At 32.0% G+C, this 17,575-nt stretch overlaps 1 protein-coding gene across 1 annotated transcript; it reads right to left on the bottom strand.

Moving 5' to 3' along the window:
- Nucleotides 1–12,161: 12,161 nt before the first annotated feature.
- Nucleotides 12,162–16,044, bottom strand: LOC144571454 (GDSL esterase/lipase At5g45910-like). The gene is made up of 5 exons (XM_078320738.1): nucleotides 15,654–16,044; nucleotides 15,052–15,267; nucleotides 14,621–14,769; nucleotides 13,856–14,132; nucleotides 12,162–12,728 (listed from the first exon to the last, which is right to left on the bottom strand). Exons 1-5 carry the CDS (start codon nucleotides 15,913–15,915, stop codon nucleotides 12,508–12,510), a joined length of 1,125 nt encoding a protein of 374 aa, XP_078176864.1. The 5' UTR covers nucleotides 15,916–16,044; the 3' UTR covers nucleotides 12,162–12,507.
- Nucleotides 16,045–17,575: the final 1,531 nt, after the last annotated feature.

The following is a 17,575-nucleotide window of genomic DNA, read 5'->3' as shown; positions in this document are numbered from 1 at the left end:
AAATATTAGTTAGCCGGTATCAGGCCGTACCAGATGATCCAAACTCAAAAGTGCAAAATGCATTGATTTGGCACACTTTTAGGCTACATTGCTTTAAAAAATTAAAAGCCTTTTTGCTGTCAGCGCCTTTTGGGATCTTTTATACAGGATAGCATTCCGCAGCCATCTATAAAATAATAGCAAATATTACAACTTTATGCATATTGATTAATTTAAAATTAGGTGGTTCAGAATGATTGTAGTTTTGAATCTGTCTTTAAAATTGGTACATAATTTCTAGTCTGTTTGGGCTTTTCAGGAGACCAGGACCAATTGGATGGTTCGAAAAAAATGTTTATTTATTCATGTATGTAAATTGCATTCATCCCAACGGTAAATTAATTAATTATTTATTTATTATGTGCTAATGAAATTAAATAAGGGCTTGACCCTTATTTTTTTCCCAAAAAATAATAATATAGGAGGTCTTTAATATTAGTGCGGATTTAGTATGCACGAATCTTAAAACAGATCGGATGATCAAGATTCATTAACTCAAAATATTCCCTTTTGAGTTAATGCAGAGGATACGAATTCCCATTCCAAAAGCACCGCAATGCGGTCAAGTTAATTTTACGGAATTGCTTTCGAATGAGCAACTTTTTGCTAACAATTAGTCTGTTCGACAACAAAATATTAAGCCTATTTGAGGTTTAATCTGCTTTAGCTTTCTTAACCGCTTAATCTTACTGAATACCAGTTCTTTAGTGTGAATTAAGAACACCTTATTTAGCTTCCTTTTGTCCAGATCTTAATCCTCTGCTCAGACTTTAAGACACTCATACTCCTTCCTTTAGCCTCCTTAGCTTTTACTCACGGATTAAGACAATCGAACATCGATTTCTTAGCGTTCTTTAAGGCCATATTTGGTTGTGGAGTAAGAGGTGGAGTAAACCCCTTACTCCACGCTTAAAGAGCCAAACGAGAAGTAACATAGGCGGTTTAAGATAGAGTAAGATTTGAGCTAAACCGGAGTAACTTACACCACCTAGAGAGGTGGTTTAGCTTACTACTTCACCAAACATGATTAACTTACTCCGGTTTAGCTTGGAGTAAGAAATTTAATCCAGTTTAACTTTACTCCACAACCAAACATAACCTAAGCTCTTAATCCTTTGTTGCCAAACGAGCTCTTAATAGGACTTATACTTTTCTCACCCGTTACAGTAATGTTATTGGTTCGGATTTAGTTGACTTCAAATTATTGTTGGGTTGAGTTCAGTACTTCAGTTTGAACTTTGAAGTCCTCTAATTTGAAATGGTTTTTGTGTTTAACATCGTCTCAGGTAGGGTTAGGATTTGGTTTGTTTGATCTTCTATCATCTCAAACTTTGATTCCTCTTTGAATTATTCCATGTTCAGATCCATTTGACTTTTCAAATTTTCCATATCGGATCGAATTCGGATCCATTTCAGGCTTGACGCTTAAAAGTTTTTCCTTTATAAAGCTGCGCGAGTCAGCTTGACTTCGGTTCCATTGCTAAATTCGAATCATTTCGAATCAGGTTACAAATCGTCTGGTTTTGAATCATCTCGAATTTTGAATATTTTCAAGTCAGGTTCAATACCTTTGAATAATTATTAAATCAAGTTGATTTTGAGTCCGGATAAGATCGGACGAGTTCTCTGCAGTCAGATCAGACTTTGTCGTTATACAAGTTCTCTGCGTTCACCCAAAATAGAATATTTTCAGTTAGGGCCTGTTCGGCCGACAAATGGGAATGAGCGGGGGTACGGAATTTGAACTGAAAAACACTGTTTTCATGGGAAAAAAAAAATTCAGTTGAACTGAATTTTTTTTCCCCACATGAATAGTGATTCGGCCGAACAGGCCCTTAATGTATCTGAACCATCCGATTTGTTTTAAAATTCGTGCGGATCAGATCTTCAATAATATTAAAGAGCTCTTAATATCAGACGGTTCCATTTAAAATTAAACGGTCGCATCAACTCAAAAGTCCTATTCCAGAATGAGGGAGCTGTAGCAATTTTTCCCTTTTGCATTCAAATATTTAAAAAAGAAAATTTTCGGTATTTTCCTATTATAGGTCACTACTTCAATAAATATTTGTTTTCTAAAAATACTATAAATAATAATTTTTCTGTAGTTATTGGTCTATGTTTTTATTGTATTAATTAATATAAATAATTATATTAGCATTTTATCGGGTCGGATTTCAATTGTGAGCCAGATAATTAAATAGAATTTATATCATATTCATTACAATATTAGTTTATGTTCAGATCCGAATAAAATATTAAAATATTAATTTTGTAATCGTACGTATTCATAATTCAATCGGTTATATTTTCTAAACCATATACTATTAAAATTAATTAGATCTAAATCGGTTTTGATTCGGTACCGAATTAGAATCAGATAATCAATCGGATAAAAATAACACCTCTACGGTCGAGATCAGCTCATTGGCATCAGTTGCTTCAAAAATCCCGGTGACACGAATGAATTTGTAGATATGGATGGAGCCAAAATGGAGCTCCGATTCTGCGGTCCTCGTTTTTTGTCTCCAAGCCCATTAATTTTTGTTGCCTTTAGGAAGCTACCGTTCTCCTGCGCAGGCTGTCAGTGGCTCTGATTTCAGTTGGATTAGTAGCATCTGGCATGCATGGTACAAATTTATCTTTACTAAAAAATAGAAAATGTAAGTACAAGTTCGTTTTCAGTTAAAATTTGAGTAGTCATGTACACAGTGACATGTACAGGTGAATTATTTGGGTTCGGTTCGGCGAAGTCAAAAATTCGTGATTCGGAAATAATTCGGATATATCGAGAATAATTTGGAATTATCCGGATCAGTGATCTCAGTCCTGGAAGAAAGCAAGAAAAAAACAAAAAAATTATTATAGGAAAAATTTAGTAAAAATTCGCGAATAATTCGTAAAATTAGGAAAAAGTTCATAAAATCCGTAAATTATTCGGGTTTAATTCGGTCAAAGTTTGGTCAAACGAATAATTCGACGTTCGATTCAGCATCACCAAAGAAACAAATTAAGTGAGGCGGACTGGTTGCCTTTGATTGAAAAAATAGAAAAAAGATTACAAACTTGGAAAGGTAAATTAATGTTATGGGAGGGAATGTAACTTTGTTAAATGGTGTTGTTTCAACTATGCCCCTATATTGTCTTTCCCTATATATAATGCCAAGTAAAATTAGGTATAAAATCGATAGAATTCGACGTAAATTTTTGTGGTTTGGTGAGAATACACTTAGGAAAAAGTCATCACTAATTGTTTGGGATAAGGTTTGTAAGAGCAAGAGTCAAAGAGGACTTGGAGTGTTAGACCTTCATTGTATGAATTAGGGGTGATTAATGAATGAGCATGAGCGAGTTAGGGTATGCTCATGCTTGTCTCATTAAGTAAATGAGCGAGTTTAAGCGAGTTACTAAATGAGTGAGTTTTTAATGAGCGAGTTATGAGTGACTCACGAGTTATGAGTACCAAAATTTAACAAATTTTCATAATTCATTTAAATAAAATAGAATAAAAATCCAACAAAAATTAACAAAAATAGAATCAACATATTACATTCTCCACAGTAGCATCAACAATCAACATATTACAAAAATAGAACAAAAATTCAACAAAAACTAACAAAAATAGAATAATAACAAAAATAGAAAAGGTTGCCGTGGGTGATTTGGTTTAGGTATTGGGTGATGGCGGAGAGGTTTTAGGTTTGGGTTTTGGGTCAGCTGCTATCGACTTTGTTTTGCCAACTTTACAAAAATATGAATGTACGAATATGACATAGGAATTTAATGAGATAAGGCCGTAAGGATAATTTAATGTTGAATAAATTTAGTTCATTGATTTAATACTACAGAAATTTAGTGCTGCAGAAATTTATTTGGGATTGAATGTGGTAGGGATTAGATGTGGCAAATTCTTAATGAGCGAGTTATGAGCGAATTGGGGCATGTTCATGCTCGCTCATTAAGTAAATGAGCGAGTTTAAGCGAGTTGATAAATGAGCGAGTTTTTTAATGAGCGAGTTATGAGCAATTTACTCATCCCTAGTATGAATTCCTCTTTTGGCTAAATGACTATTTAGGTTTTATGATAATAGAATAGTTGGTACATGGAAAGATCTTATAATTGAGAAATATTCCTATACAGGTGATAAAAGAGTGAAGTCGTTTTTATGGAATGATATTTTAAAAGTTAGATGTATTGTGCAAGTTCTGCTTGGTAGATTAGTAATAGGGAATCTGTGAGGTTTTGGTTAGATAAATGGTGTGGAGATTCTTTGTTGTGTGTTGATTTTCCTAATTTGTTTGTCATGCTTACGATAAGGATATTGTTGTAGCTCATGCATTTCATAATAATAGCTTAAATATTCAATTAGCTAGACAACTAATAGATACTTACCTTACTGAATGGATAACTTTAATTAAACTATTAGCCTATGTTAGGTTAAGTCTTAATGTAGATCAAATATTATGGAGATGGACTCCCCGTGGTAACTTCACTGTTAATTCCCTTTATAAATTTTTAAAATCTGATGGAGTCACTGATAATACCTATAATAGTATTTGGAAGACTAGCACACCTTTAAAAATTAATTCTTTTATGGTTAGTTAGACATAAATGAGTATTAACCAAAGATAGATTGAGTAAACATGGATGGCAAGGTGATACTCAGTGTGTTTATTGTTCTCATACGAAAACAATTGATCACTTATTTGTGAATTGTCATTTTGCTAGAACAATATGGAATTGGATTGCTTAGTACAATAATTTATATTTTATGTATGATAATATTGCTGCTATGGGAGATGGATTACTGTATTCCATTAAAAAAACCCAAATATTAGGGGTTCAATTCTATGGAACTTATGGCTTGATGGAAATAATAATTATTTTTAATGGGGGTCAAGTGCAATAGGTACAAGTATTAGGGTCAAAATTTTATCCGTTGCAAGATTTTGGGCTTTAAATAAAAAAAGAGATCTTATTTGTCAATTGAATCTAGGTTTTCCTTGTGACTTGAAGGATCTGATAGGATCGACACTGGTCACTTCCATGGGGACTACGGCTTTAACCCCTTTGCTTGGAACAGAGATCAGTTCAAATGGTGGTAAGGACACTTCAAGCAATGATTTTGAAAGCGGATGCAGCCCCACTCCGACTGTTGCAGTTTCTTAAAATTCTAGGGGTTTTTATGCTTATTTTCATTGTTCTGTTATAAACTTGCTGCAGCTCAACCTTACTACATGTTGTAATTTCTTAAATTTCAAGGGTTTTTATGCTTACTTTCTAGTGTTGTCATATATCTAGCCCTAGCAGAAAATTTAGGTATTAGTTCCAGGGAGGAAGCTGGGGATATAATCCCTATGCATAGGATAAAGACAGGTTCTAGAATTGAAGATTGAAGCTGGTTTGTCCCTCAGCAGCTTCATAGTGTCTTGGAATTTCTGTTTTGTTAGGGACCTTTATGCATTTTACTATAGGTTTTTGGATATTCTGTTTTGTTAGGGTCCTTGATGCTTACTTTTATATGCTTGTCAGGACAGGTTTTACTATCTGGAGATACTATGTTTCGGTTGCTTATTTTCAGCTAGGTATTTGGTTTGTAATACCAAAGTAGGTTTACTTTTGTTTGTTTTGTCTATTCGGTATCAGATGGGTGGTACAAATACTGATCTTTGTAATAGTTTCTAGTTTTAATGGAAATCGGTGGAGGTTATCCACTTCTTTCAAAAAAATTCGCGAATCTTGTGACTATGATATGTATAAACATTACTCATGAACATTTATGCGTTATTCTAGTATATTTTACATGGAGTTTATTGTTATTCTGGTTGAATCTAATTTGATAATTTTGAAAAAATAGTAATAAATACTAAAAATTGTAAAAATAGCGATGTTAAGAATTAATCAATACACATTGTTCAATATGCAAAAAGAAAAAAGAAAAGAAATTCAAAGATATACAAGTTTAAGATTTTTCTTTTTAATTTTCAGGCTGAATTGATTTCCTGATTTTCCTATAAATAGGTTGCAGTTAGGGACAAGTTCTAATTTTTATCTTAAGGATTTCTAATAATAGAATATATCCGTGAGATGAAATGAACATGTTATATTTTACATTATAAAAATATAAATTAAGAATATTATCCTGATCAAACTAGCTTATATGATTAATTATGATTGTAGCACGTATTTTTTTTTATATATATATAGTTCTCCCAATTCTCATAATGGATTCTTCATATTAGAACTATTATAAATATTATTCCTCGATTATATATTGTGTTTTATTAAAGTTTATCGTCTTTCAATATTTATGTGCAAATTCAATAGCTTAGAAGTCTTTTAGGATCCAAAGGTGTGCCTACTCATATGAACTATATTAGATTATTATATTAGATTTTGATTTCTATTGACAACTCTAATTCTCTGTCATCCAGAGAGAGAGAAAAATGAAAAAAAAAAAGAACACATTTAAAGAAATTAATATTTCCAATTTTTTTTTATTGTTTCGAGTTAATAAAAATCTGTTATTTTTATATTTAAGTTTTGCAGGTATAAGTAATTTAAAGGTGGGATCATAAATATCAATTTATAAAATAACGAGTTATAACATTAGATATTTAGATCATACAATATGAAGAAAAGTCTACTAATCTCATATATTATCTCACAAAAATGGTTCATGTCGAACAAATGCCAAAAAATCTTATTTAGTTAGTTCATGCTGATTATGATCGGAGATATTTATTGAAAAATGATTGAAGAAGTTATTTGTGGTTGAATTATTGTCTACTAGCGAAAAGTTAAAAAACATGGGGACAATTTAGTTGCGTTTTTTATTTTTTTTAATTGGAATTTGATCAATAATATTTCTAAACTGCTGTAAAATATCTAAAATATTAATGAACATGTTGCTGTAAATTGCTGTAAAAAATTACGGAACAATTATTCATATTTCGTTGAGTTTCCACTTATTTCATGATTTAATAAATAAATAACAATTAAATAAGCTTACATATCTACACTAAATAAAACGCCTCGATCAAAGTTGATGCAAACAATTCATATATACTAACTGGTAATTTATCTCGTACAACAATAAAACAATTTAAAATTATTAAAAAAATGAGGGAATTTCATGCATACCCCTCAAAAACTTCAAAATTATGTATTTTCCTATCTAAAGTTCCAAAACTCACAAATTTATCTAATTTATTGTCTTTTATATTAAAACTTATTTCAAATTTATAAAATATCCATTTTACTCTTTATTAAAAAACATTAAAAATATATAATTTGATTAAGGAATAGTTTAATAAACCCTCGAAAAAAATTTATATATAAATTGAAGGTCTCCAATGAATGGAAATTTTTTTTGAAAGAATCACGAAAATTGGCCAATCCGGTTACTGAGTAACCAGATATTCAATTTCTTTCCTCTCACTGGGTAAGCGGAAAAGGGAAAAACGTCCGCTTACTGGGTAAGCGGAAATATTAGGAATTTCCGGTTATTCAATAATTTTGATAATTTCAAAACGGTTTAGATTATTGTCGAAATAATTTTGATAATTTCCAAATGGTTTAGATTAGTTTAGAAAATTTCAAAATGGTTTACATTAGTTTAGAAAATTTTAAAATCGTTTAGAGTAATTTAGAAAATTCCAAAATAGTATAGAATAATTTAGAAAAATTTAAAATGGTGCCCGAATAATTTAGAAAGTTTCAAAATAGTGTAGAATAATTTAGAAAATTTTAAAATAGTGTAAAAAAATTTAGAAAATTCTAAAATTGTGCCCGAAAAATTTAGAAATTTCCAAAACGGTCTAGAGTAAATTATAAAATTCAAAAATGGTGTAGAATAATTTAGAAAATTTGAAAATGGTGCCCGAATAATTTAGAAAGTTCCAAAATGGTATAGAATAATTTAGAAAATTTCAAATTGGTGCCCAAATAATTTAGAAAATTTCAAAATGGTGTAAAATAGTTTAAATTGCAAATTTAGAAAATTACAAATTGGTTCCGAAACGGTTTAGAATAATTTAGGTAATATAAAATGGTTTATAAAAAATTATAATTTTTTTTAAACAGTTTAGATTAGTCTTAAAAAAATAATAAGTAACATAATTTCATAAATTAAATTATTTACAAATTAATTATAAAAAAAAATCCTTTTTTTCCCTTTCTCTCTTCCTTTCTCTTTTGATATTCTTTATTTTTATCTAATTTCCTATTTAGTAGCATATATAATTTAATTAAAAAATATATCAAATAAATATATACATAAAATAGTCATGTATCTAATATCACTAAATATGAAAAATATTGTATAAATATATACATAAAATATTAAAAACTATGAAAATATATACATAAAATATACCCATTAATTTCAAAACATAAATATATACATAAAATATTGTATAAATCAATATTATCATATATTATTAATAATAAACTATGTAAAATATTAAAAAATTAATTTTATCATAAAAATATAAAATATAAAATAAATCAAAATTATAATAATAATTTTTTTCTCTCTCTCTCTTTCTCTCTCTCTTCCTTTCTCTGTCTAAGTGTTTCTTCCCGTCTGAGTGTGATACAAGATGTTGCGAATTTATAGATAGATTATAAAATCGGCTACCAAATAACCAAACCAAAACCGGTTATTAAATAACCAGAAAATTGTCAACTGTTCGGTTACTAAATAATCGGACTAAAACTGGTTATTGAATAATCGAAAATTCCCAATAATTCCGCTTACCCAGTAAGCGGACATTTTTCCCATTTCTACTTACCCAGTGAGCGGAAAGAAATTGAATATCCGGTTACTGAGTAACCGGATTGAGCAATTTTCAAGATTCTTTCAAAAATTGAGTAGATTTGATAATTTCATTTTGTTTTTGGATATTTATAAAAATTTTGGAAAAAAATATCAACATTATCAAAGAACATCGAGATGGCGATGCCACATTTTATGCATTTTAGCCTCAAATCAATCACACATTCACACCACATTTATTCCATGGCGCCTTCACATCAGCTGCCAACCCCACTTTTTTTGTGCATTTGGCCACAACCAAATTCCTACAAAATTCCATGGTGAATGGAGTGGTAACTTAACCTTTCTCTTAATTTTTTCAATTTTGAAGATAACGACCGCCTTTCTACCAAATTCCTTGGTGAATGGTGACTTAACCTTTTCTATTCATTTTTTTTTTTTTGAAGATAACGACTGCCTTAATGCTTTTCTACCAACTCTCCGAATAATAATTTCCAGGCAAGCATAAATTTATGCCTGAATGATTGCCATTGCCTATTGTATGCAAATTATTGCTTCTTGGAGTCGTAGGATATAATTTGTGTTTAATTCGCGTATTAAACGTCTTTTTTGACATTTTTGAATCAAACTCCGAATAAAACACAAAAAACGTATAATATGTTTTATTTGCGAATAAAATGCAAGTCACGTATTATTCGCGAAAAAAAGTAAAATAAAAAACGCCAATTTTTTTTTTTTTTGCTGGGTTTTTTTTGGGGATTTTTTTTTTTGTTTCTTTATTGTACTGAATAATTTTCGAATTATACCGGAATCACGATTTTTTGAACTCGTCGAACCGAATCCGAATTTTTCGTTTGTCACTATGCTTGGAGGTATACATAATATTGGTTTTTTTTTTTTTTTTCTGTGTATTCGGTACACCGTACGCCAAATGCAGATTTAGTGCCTACATAATTCCGGTCTTCCAGATAAAAAAAAATTGAACAGGAAATCTCCAGTCTGTACTAAATTGAGATGAACGCAAGCCTTTTTGTGGTTAGTGGTGGGTATCATGACACGGCATTGATTTTCTCGTTAATTTTGTCCAGACACAATTTCAATTTTAGGGGCATTTTGTTGATCTTATTCATTCTATTTTACTTTTTATTTAACAGCTCAAGTATAAAGTAAATAATTTGCTCCACCTCTCAACAACTAAATATGATTTTAAACCTTTGTCATGAGCACAAAGCAAATAATTTGTTTAGGTTCTCTACTTGTTATATCTTATAATTGTGTGGGCTTGTCAATTTTGTCTAGACGCTCTTTGAATCTTGCTTGCATGAATGGCAAAGCTCTTCTTCTTTGTACTCTTCCTCAAAGCATTATTGGATCTGTGTTTTTTTTTATAGTGGCAATGAATGTCTTTGAGATTTTGCAAACTCAAATTGATAACGACATTTGAAGGAATAGGGCCCACATGCCAGAAAAAAGTACGGTACTCACAAATGTCATGCCAGAAAACCAACTATAAAGGAATAGGGAAGGGAAGCAACCGGTGATCAGCAATAAAAGAATAATTGGAGTTGCCAATAGTAAATAAAAGAAAATTGTAGAACAATTTGGTGGACCCGGTTCAATTTATTAGCTAACTAGGTTTTCATCTGGGTTTTGAGTTCCAGACCATAGTCACAAGATTCGTGAATTACACTCGAATAATTTGTTTTTTGGGTGATACCGAATCAAACGTTGAATAATTTTCTGTTGATCGAACTTTGACCAAATTAAATCTGAATAATTAGCGAATTTTACGAATTTTTCCTGAATTTTACAAATTATTTGTGAATTTTTCCTGAATTTTTCCCATAACATATATTTCTTTTTCCTCTCTTGTAGACTGAGATGTATTGTCCGGATAATTCTGAATCATTCCCGAATTATATCCGAATTATATCCGAATTATTTCCGAATTATTTTCGAATCACAAATTTTTGACATCACCGAACAGAACCCGAATAATTCATTTGTTACTGTATTCCAGACAGGTGCATAATTAACAATACCATCAGGCTAGAGATTTTCACCCAAGCAGGCCATGCTGATATTTCAGCCATTATTATTTCTTCTTTTGCAAAAAATTGAAGGCCCAACAAAAATTGGGCCTAGTTTTAGTCACCCAAAAACTAGGATTAAAGAAATGTAATTTAATATGAAGCAGCCCACAATCAACAGTCATGAGTGTTAAATTTGGTATGTGACCTGTCGGATTGACCTGACCAAAATTTTAACGCCTAGGATTGGGCCAGATATGACCCAAATCATGATTGAAAAAGCTAAATATTAACACTCAAAAAGCTATTTCTAATTTTTTATTCCTCCTCTCCGTTGTCAAAATTTGTAGATTCTAATGCCTTTTTGAGTTTTTTTTAGTAACGAAATTTTTACTTTTCTCCTCTCTCTGCTTCTCACATCTCCATTATTTTGGAATCTAATCAATTCTCTTTATTCCGTGAGTGATTGAACAAGTGAAAGTAGCAACGAATTTCAGGCTTAATGGGTTTTCCAAAAAGCAATGAAGATAAATGGGGACCAAAATTTAGATGTTTGTTTAGCTTGTTCCACAAAATTAACTGAGATGAATTGATTTGATTGGACAAAAAATAAATTTTGAATTTTTTTTTTTTAGGATAATTTCAAATTACAGTTACCTTGATTCCATTTTGGAGGCAACAAGCTGAGCAAGAGTTAGCTGTGGTTCCAGTGGCTTCTGGATGGATATACCTAGCGTAGATTTTCATGTTTTTTTTTTGTTGAATGAGTTTAATTTATGTAGTGTGTTGTTACTGCTATGTGGTATGACTTGATACAGATACTAAACTGAGAAGTTGCCAGTTGTCAGCACAGACTGTTATAGTTAGGGGTAGGCTGATAAGAGATCAATGAGCAAAAATGTCTGAGATGCTGATGTTCTAGGTCTCTTGTAGCATATATTAGTGGTACATAGTGACAAAGGTTAAAAAAAAAAATGAAAAGAAGGAACTTGTGTGAAATCTATGAAGCAGGGCAAGTCGAGACCAAACAATTTGCCATGTTTTTTTTCTTCTTTGGGCTAATTTTTCTATGTTTTGTGTTGTAGAGTCAGTATAGGAGAGTTTGTAACTTGTTTCAATTTTTAATTGAAACGGGCAATTTTGCCTTTCTTCAAAAAAAGAAAAAAGAAAAACAGAAAAGAGAAGAGCTACTATTTTGTGATTTGGGATACACTGAAGAAATGTAGAAATTTATCCAATTATCCATGGTATCCACAGTACCAGGCTAGCGCCCACATTTTTGTGGGAAAATTACATGAAACACAAAAAACCCAAAAAAATTTATAAATCCCTTATTAAGAACACTATACATAGTTCAACAAATTATCCTAATGACAATCAATAATAGAAAAAACAAATCAATATCCCAAATTCCCAATTTCATTTTCAGCTACTTGTGGAAATCATTGATATATATGACAACACCAAAGCCTATTAATTACAACAATTTGAAACACACTATCATGCACTCTGCTTCCAATGCAATTATATATGTGATGCCTATATACTCCATTGCCTTAACAAGACCAAAAGAAAAAAATGGCTACCAATTCTTGATTATGAAACAATTTTGCATTAAATCAATGTAGAAATTTACGGTCTATTTTTACAGTCAGTCTCTAATGAAGAATTGGTGGATTTGCATAGGGACCTTTGAGCCAGCCATCAGCGATAGTTTTGTATGCGGCTTCGGTCATGTGAATTCCATCCCAACTCACGTATGTTGAAGGATCCTGGCACGGGTTTGCGCCTTGTTCACCACATTTTTCATTCAGATTGAAGTTGTAAGATCCCTGGCCTGGGGCACCGCAACAAGCCTTTAAAGCACCGTTACTAAACCCTGTTCGCACAGAAAAACCATGCTTAGTAATATTCATCACTTATTCATTCAGTAATTTTATAAAATGAAATAATAATTCTTTTATAGAGGGAAGTTAAATAAGATAATTAACTTGGTTTATCGCAAATAATATGAACTTATCCTAATTTTTTTTTTCACAATATCTATTGATTAAAATAAGATCGCCTGAGAAATAAGCCACAACTACTAGAAAACATAATATAAATTTGTGGGGTTATTGATCATGGTTTTCATATTTTTGGGCATGGTGGGGTTGCAAGTGTTAGTTGCCATGTCAATGCAATCTTGGAGTCAGGTTAACAAGGTAGGTGATAAACTCCTATCATGTGCATGTGCATGTGCATTGTGCCAACGGTTGACAAACTAGTGGACCTTAACATAGACTTATGTAATGGGGCTGGTTTGTCTGTGTAACTAACGTTATGAGACGGATCACGGATCATCTGATACTTTTCCGTAGGGAACCGCTCCCGCAAAATTAATGGAGAATAAGTTTTGACATTATCATTAATTCTTTCAATATGAAAACTTGTTGAACATGTCCTTATTTGAGCACGTTCATAAACTTTGCTAGACGGATCACGTTGATATGAAAAAAAATTTAAATGTAAATATCGATAATTAAGAACAATATTTCTCTCCATCTTTATAAAAAACTTAATCTCTATGGATCTTAATTAACCAAACATAAACATTTTTTAAATGTACTGACAATGCCGGATACCCTGAAACGAATAGGTCACACTGGAAATTCACAGAAGAACTGGACATATAATTGGTGTTTACTTTATCAAACAGTTGTATTCCCAACTCCTACCAAAAAAGGACTTCACATGCAGTGCATTTACTAGCTACATATTTTTGGCACCGTGAAGCAGCCCTCAAGTTGAAATAGGTTGGACCCTTCCAGAATCCCCTAGATAGAGACACAACTAGGGATATTTTTTGGGTAACAAAAGTATTTTTTGCACCAAGAATTCTACACAATCTGGACCAAAAAAAGAAGTGGTTCTAAACACTGGTACCTAAGAAACACCTGATATATTTTAGCTCATGTTAGTATTGATTTTTGAACTGATGCCATTGTATATGCAACAAAGGCTTACCGAAATCCGCCGGGTTGGTGACAAATTGCATTGTGGGTGTGAAATAATCGCCATACATGATCCTTGTTTTGGGGTGTTTCTCTTGTATCTTTACCAAGTGACGCTTTAGCAACTCGTTGTGGCTAGACGCAAGTGAATTGAACTTTCTCAGGCATCCTGTTCTTGAATTGTAATCCGCTTGTGAACTGCTGTTGTAAAGTGTCAGGTACAGAGGGAAGCATCCAATTGGAAGCACTCCTGGTACCACTATATCCCTGGCCCCTAGCTTGATCAATCTCTGTAAAAACCAGAACCAATAAATGTGGGGACAAACTTACAGATAATGCATGGGGAAGGTGAGAAATCAATATGGAGTTGAAGTGTACAAAGGGGTCCATTTCAAACAAGTAATGCACAAAAAGAAACAAGTCCCTATCAAAATGATTATGCTGATGATAATTAAATTAAATCATAACACTCGCATTTTAAAAGTTTTGGTTGCCATACCCAATTGGAACTGTAATAATGTAATAACTTTATTATGATATTGGGAAGATGAGATGTTTGTCTTAAAAGAGCAATGATAATACTGGGACCTTGGTGAGTACCCAATTAGCACCCAGTATTATCATATCAATGTGGTTCATATTTGCTATTAAAAACCTCATTAATGGCATTTAAATGTTTAACCAAAAGATGCCAACTTTTTCACTCATTATTGGCCCATCAAGTAAAAACAGAATTGTTATTGTACGTGTGATGGAATTGTGATAGAACCACACGTACATTAATTCCTCTTCCTATGGCTTGAACTACTTCGTGCACATAGGTCTTGACTTGATCTAGAGCTATGCCTGAGAATATTGGGGCATTATAGTCATTTCCTCCAAATTCACCCACTACAAAAAGAGCCTTGCTCAGATACTCCTCGCACTCTGCATTTAATTTTGGTAAGTGGAGATCAGTAAGTTGCGTTGAATAATGCATTATTTAATGTTCTGCTAAAGTGCTTGTAGAAGCATATATGCTCTTTGATTGCATAAACATGAAAGTTTATTCTTGTAAATAAATCTTTTAAACATTACCAAAACAAATAATGTAATAGTCATATATATTTTTCTCTAGTTATTTTGGTTGTCAAAATTTCATACAAGCCATGGGATAATTTTTTTATTTTAACAAAATCCTCTACCAAAGAAAAGGGAGAAAATAAGTACCTTCTTCTGAGCTACAAAGAGAAGGTTTCAAATCTTCAAACCACTGAATTTGGGTCTGTATGGAACCAGTGTTCCAAATCCTTTGATCCACACCTATCTGTTTGAAGAAAGAATACTCCTGGGCAGTGGCGCCGGTTATTGCGAAATTAGCCCCATTTTTGAAATCTGCATCTTTTGACTTAGATGGAGGTGGCATTGGCAACCCAAATTTCTGAGCTGTATAAATAATTAAGAAAAAAAGGGTAATGTTAATTTCTCTGTTTACTTGCGGTAGGTGGCAAGGATTGTGTTGCATGTCACAAGCACAGTCATGTAATACTTTAATTTTAAAATGATGCTTTGGAAACTATCATTTTAAGTTAGAAATTAAAAAAATGTCTATTTTGCATGTCAAATCATTTGGCCTTTTATGTAGCCACCTTTATTAGAGTAGATAATTCATTCTTTTATCTTTCCCCAAAATTGCTAATTTTCACATAGAAGTCATTTTCAAGAGGAGACAATTTGAAGCCACATCATCATTCATCAAGTCATTATCAAAACAAATATAGTCAAGTCCAAGTAACAGTTTCATATATACAAATATATAAATTGTGTGATACCTAGAAAATCAACGACTAGCCGGCCATCGGAACACCGACCGGTCGGCTTGCGGAAATAGGTCATGCCATAGGGGCTTCTAGCTGTGGTGAGTTCTTTAGGCACACCATTGACTACAAGGTTTCCAGCATCAGAGAGAGAATCTCCAAAGCTAAAGATTGCATTGTAATCCTGACAATGTGAAATGGTGAAGAAGTAGAAGGAGAAGAAAAGAACAGAGAAGAGAGAGGCAAGAGGAGAAGAGGCCATTTGTTTCTGGCACATGCAATGGTGTCAGTTTTGGGTTTGCACTTTGTGTATCTTGTGACACTTTGTGGTGTGCACTTTGTGCTATGCTTGAAAGTAGAGATAATGAGATAGTCCCTTTATACTGATTCTAGTGTTGAATTGGATGCCTCTTTGATTGCTTGGATGGGTTAATAATAAAAAAAAAGTAAGGCTTAATAATAGAATAAGAAGTTGAGCTGCTCTGCTTTGACACCCCATACTATTGCCCCACTTGAATCCTCTAATTGCTTTTGAATAACATAACATGAAATTAATGAAGCACAGTAATATCTCTATTTAAATCATTTTTAGTTGTTATACCTTAAAGGAAATTTGTACACTAACGGGTGTTCTTTAATAAGTGAAAATGACTTTACAAAATTTTATACATTATTTATATCTTATAAGCAAAAATGATCTAATTATTATTATAAATAGCGTCAAAGTTATAATTAATGCAAAATAATTTACAGGTCATGAATAGAAAAATAATGAAGAAGAAAATTATGTTTTAATGTTTAGGGCCTTAGGCAGATATGTTTTTTTTTTTTTAAATAGAACTGCTTTTAAAATTTTTAACCGAACAAGCACTATATGTGGAAAAGCTATAAAAAAAGACTTCACCGATGAGGCAAAAACCATTTTCTCCACCGATCTCTATGATCAGTGGAACAAAAAACTTCACATTTATTACTATCGATAGTTCGAAAATGGTCCACCAATCTTAACGATAGATGGAGAAAATATTTTTTTGCCTCCACCGATCGATCTCAAGGATAGGTGGAGAAAATATTTTTTTGCCTCCACCGATCGATCTCAAGGATAGGTGGAGAAAGTATTTTTTTGCCTCCACCGATCGGTGGAGTTTTTTTTTATAATTTTACTGCAAACAGTGTTTGTTTCATTAAAAACTTAAAAACAGTTCTATTTAAAAAAAAAAAAAAATCGATTGCAATAACATGGGTGGAACTTGGAGAAATGAAACACAGAAGGCGGTGGCATCGCGATCTCTATCAGGTTTGCTAAACGATGGAACGCGTTGTCGGCTGCTAATCTTTTTAGTTGGAGCTCTCTCTTTCTGGTGATCCATAAATTAAGTGGTCAATATGTAGGCTAAGGCGCTTTTATTTTATTTCAATTTCCTCTCTCAAGTCACCTCTAGATCCACGGCACCCAAAATCCAGTACTTGGAAATTGGGCCCGATAAGTCGGACTTTTTAATATCGGATCAAATTTCGAACCCATAGCCAATTAGATCCGCTAATATTTTTGTCCGTGTACAGGTGTTCTTGAATCGTGCATGCATGAATTGATGATATAGACAAATAGACAATGTATCTCTGAAATTCACAATAATAAAATTTATAAAGGTTTGTGACAATCAACAAAAAGTTCGTTCGTGATTCAGGTATAATTCGGAAATGATTCGGTACAATAAGAAAGCAAAAAAAAAAAAAAATCCAAAACAAACCCCAACAAAAAAAATGACGTTTTTTTCACGTTTTTCTCGTGAATAATTCGTGATTCGCGTTTTATACATGTTTTATTTGCGAAAAAAACATATTATATGTTTATTTTTGTTTTATTCGGAGTTCAGTTCGGAAACATAAAAAAAAAACTAATTAAATACAAATAAATCGTGAATCTTGTTACTATA

The sequence above is a fragment of the Carex rostrata genome, chromosome 19 (assembly GCF_964058835.1).
Source record: "Carex rostrata chromosome 19, lpCarRost1.2, whole genome shotgun sequence".
Taxonomy (NCBI): Eukaryota; Viridiplantae; Streptophyta; class Magnoliopsida; order Poales; family Cyperaceae; genus Carex; species Carex rostrata.
Note: the sequence above shows the minus strand (reverse complement) of the source record. Positions and strands in the feature narration are given on the sequence as shown.

What these genes read in the sequence shown, in the direction of transcription:
- LOC144571454 (XM_078320738.1), bottom strand. Translation starts at nt 15,915, where the DNA reads ATGTGCCAGAAACAAATGGCCTCTTCTCCTCTTGCCTCTCTCTTCTCT. An exon ending in TCTTTGTAGCTCAGAAGAAG is followed by an intron (nt 14,770 to 15,051) that starts GTACTTATTTTC and finishes AATTAAATGCAG; the next exon opens with AGTGCGAGGAGTATCTGAGC. An exon ending in CCATAGGAAGAGGAATTAAT is followed by an intron (nt 14,133 to 14,620) that starts GTACGTGTGGTT and finishes TGGTTTTTACAG; the next exon opens with AGATTGATCAAGCTAGGGGC.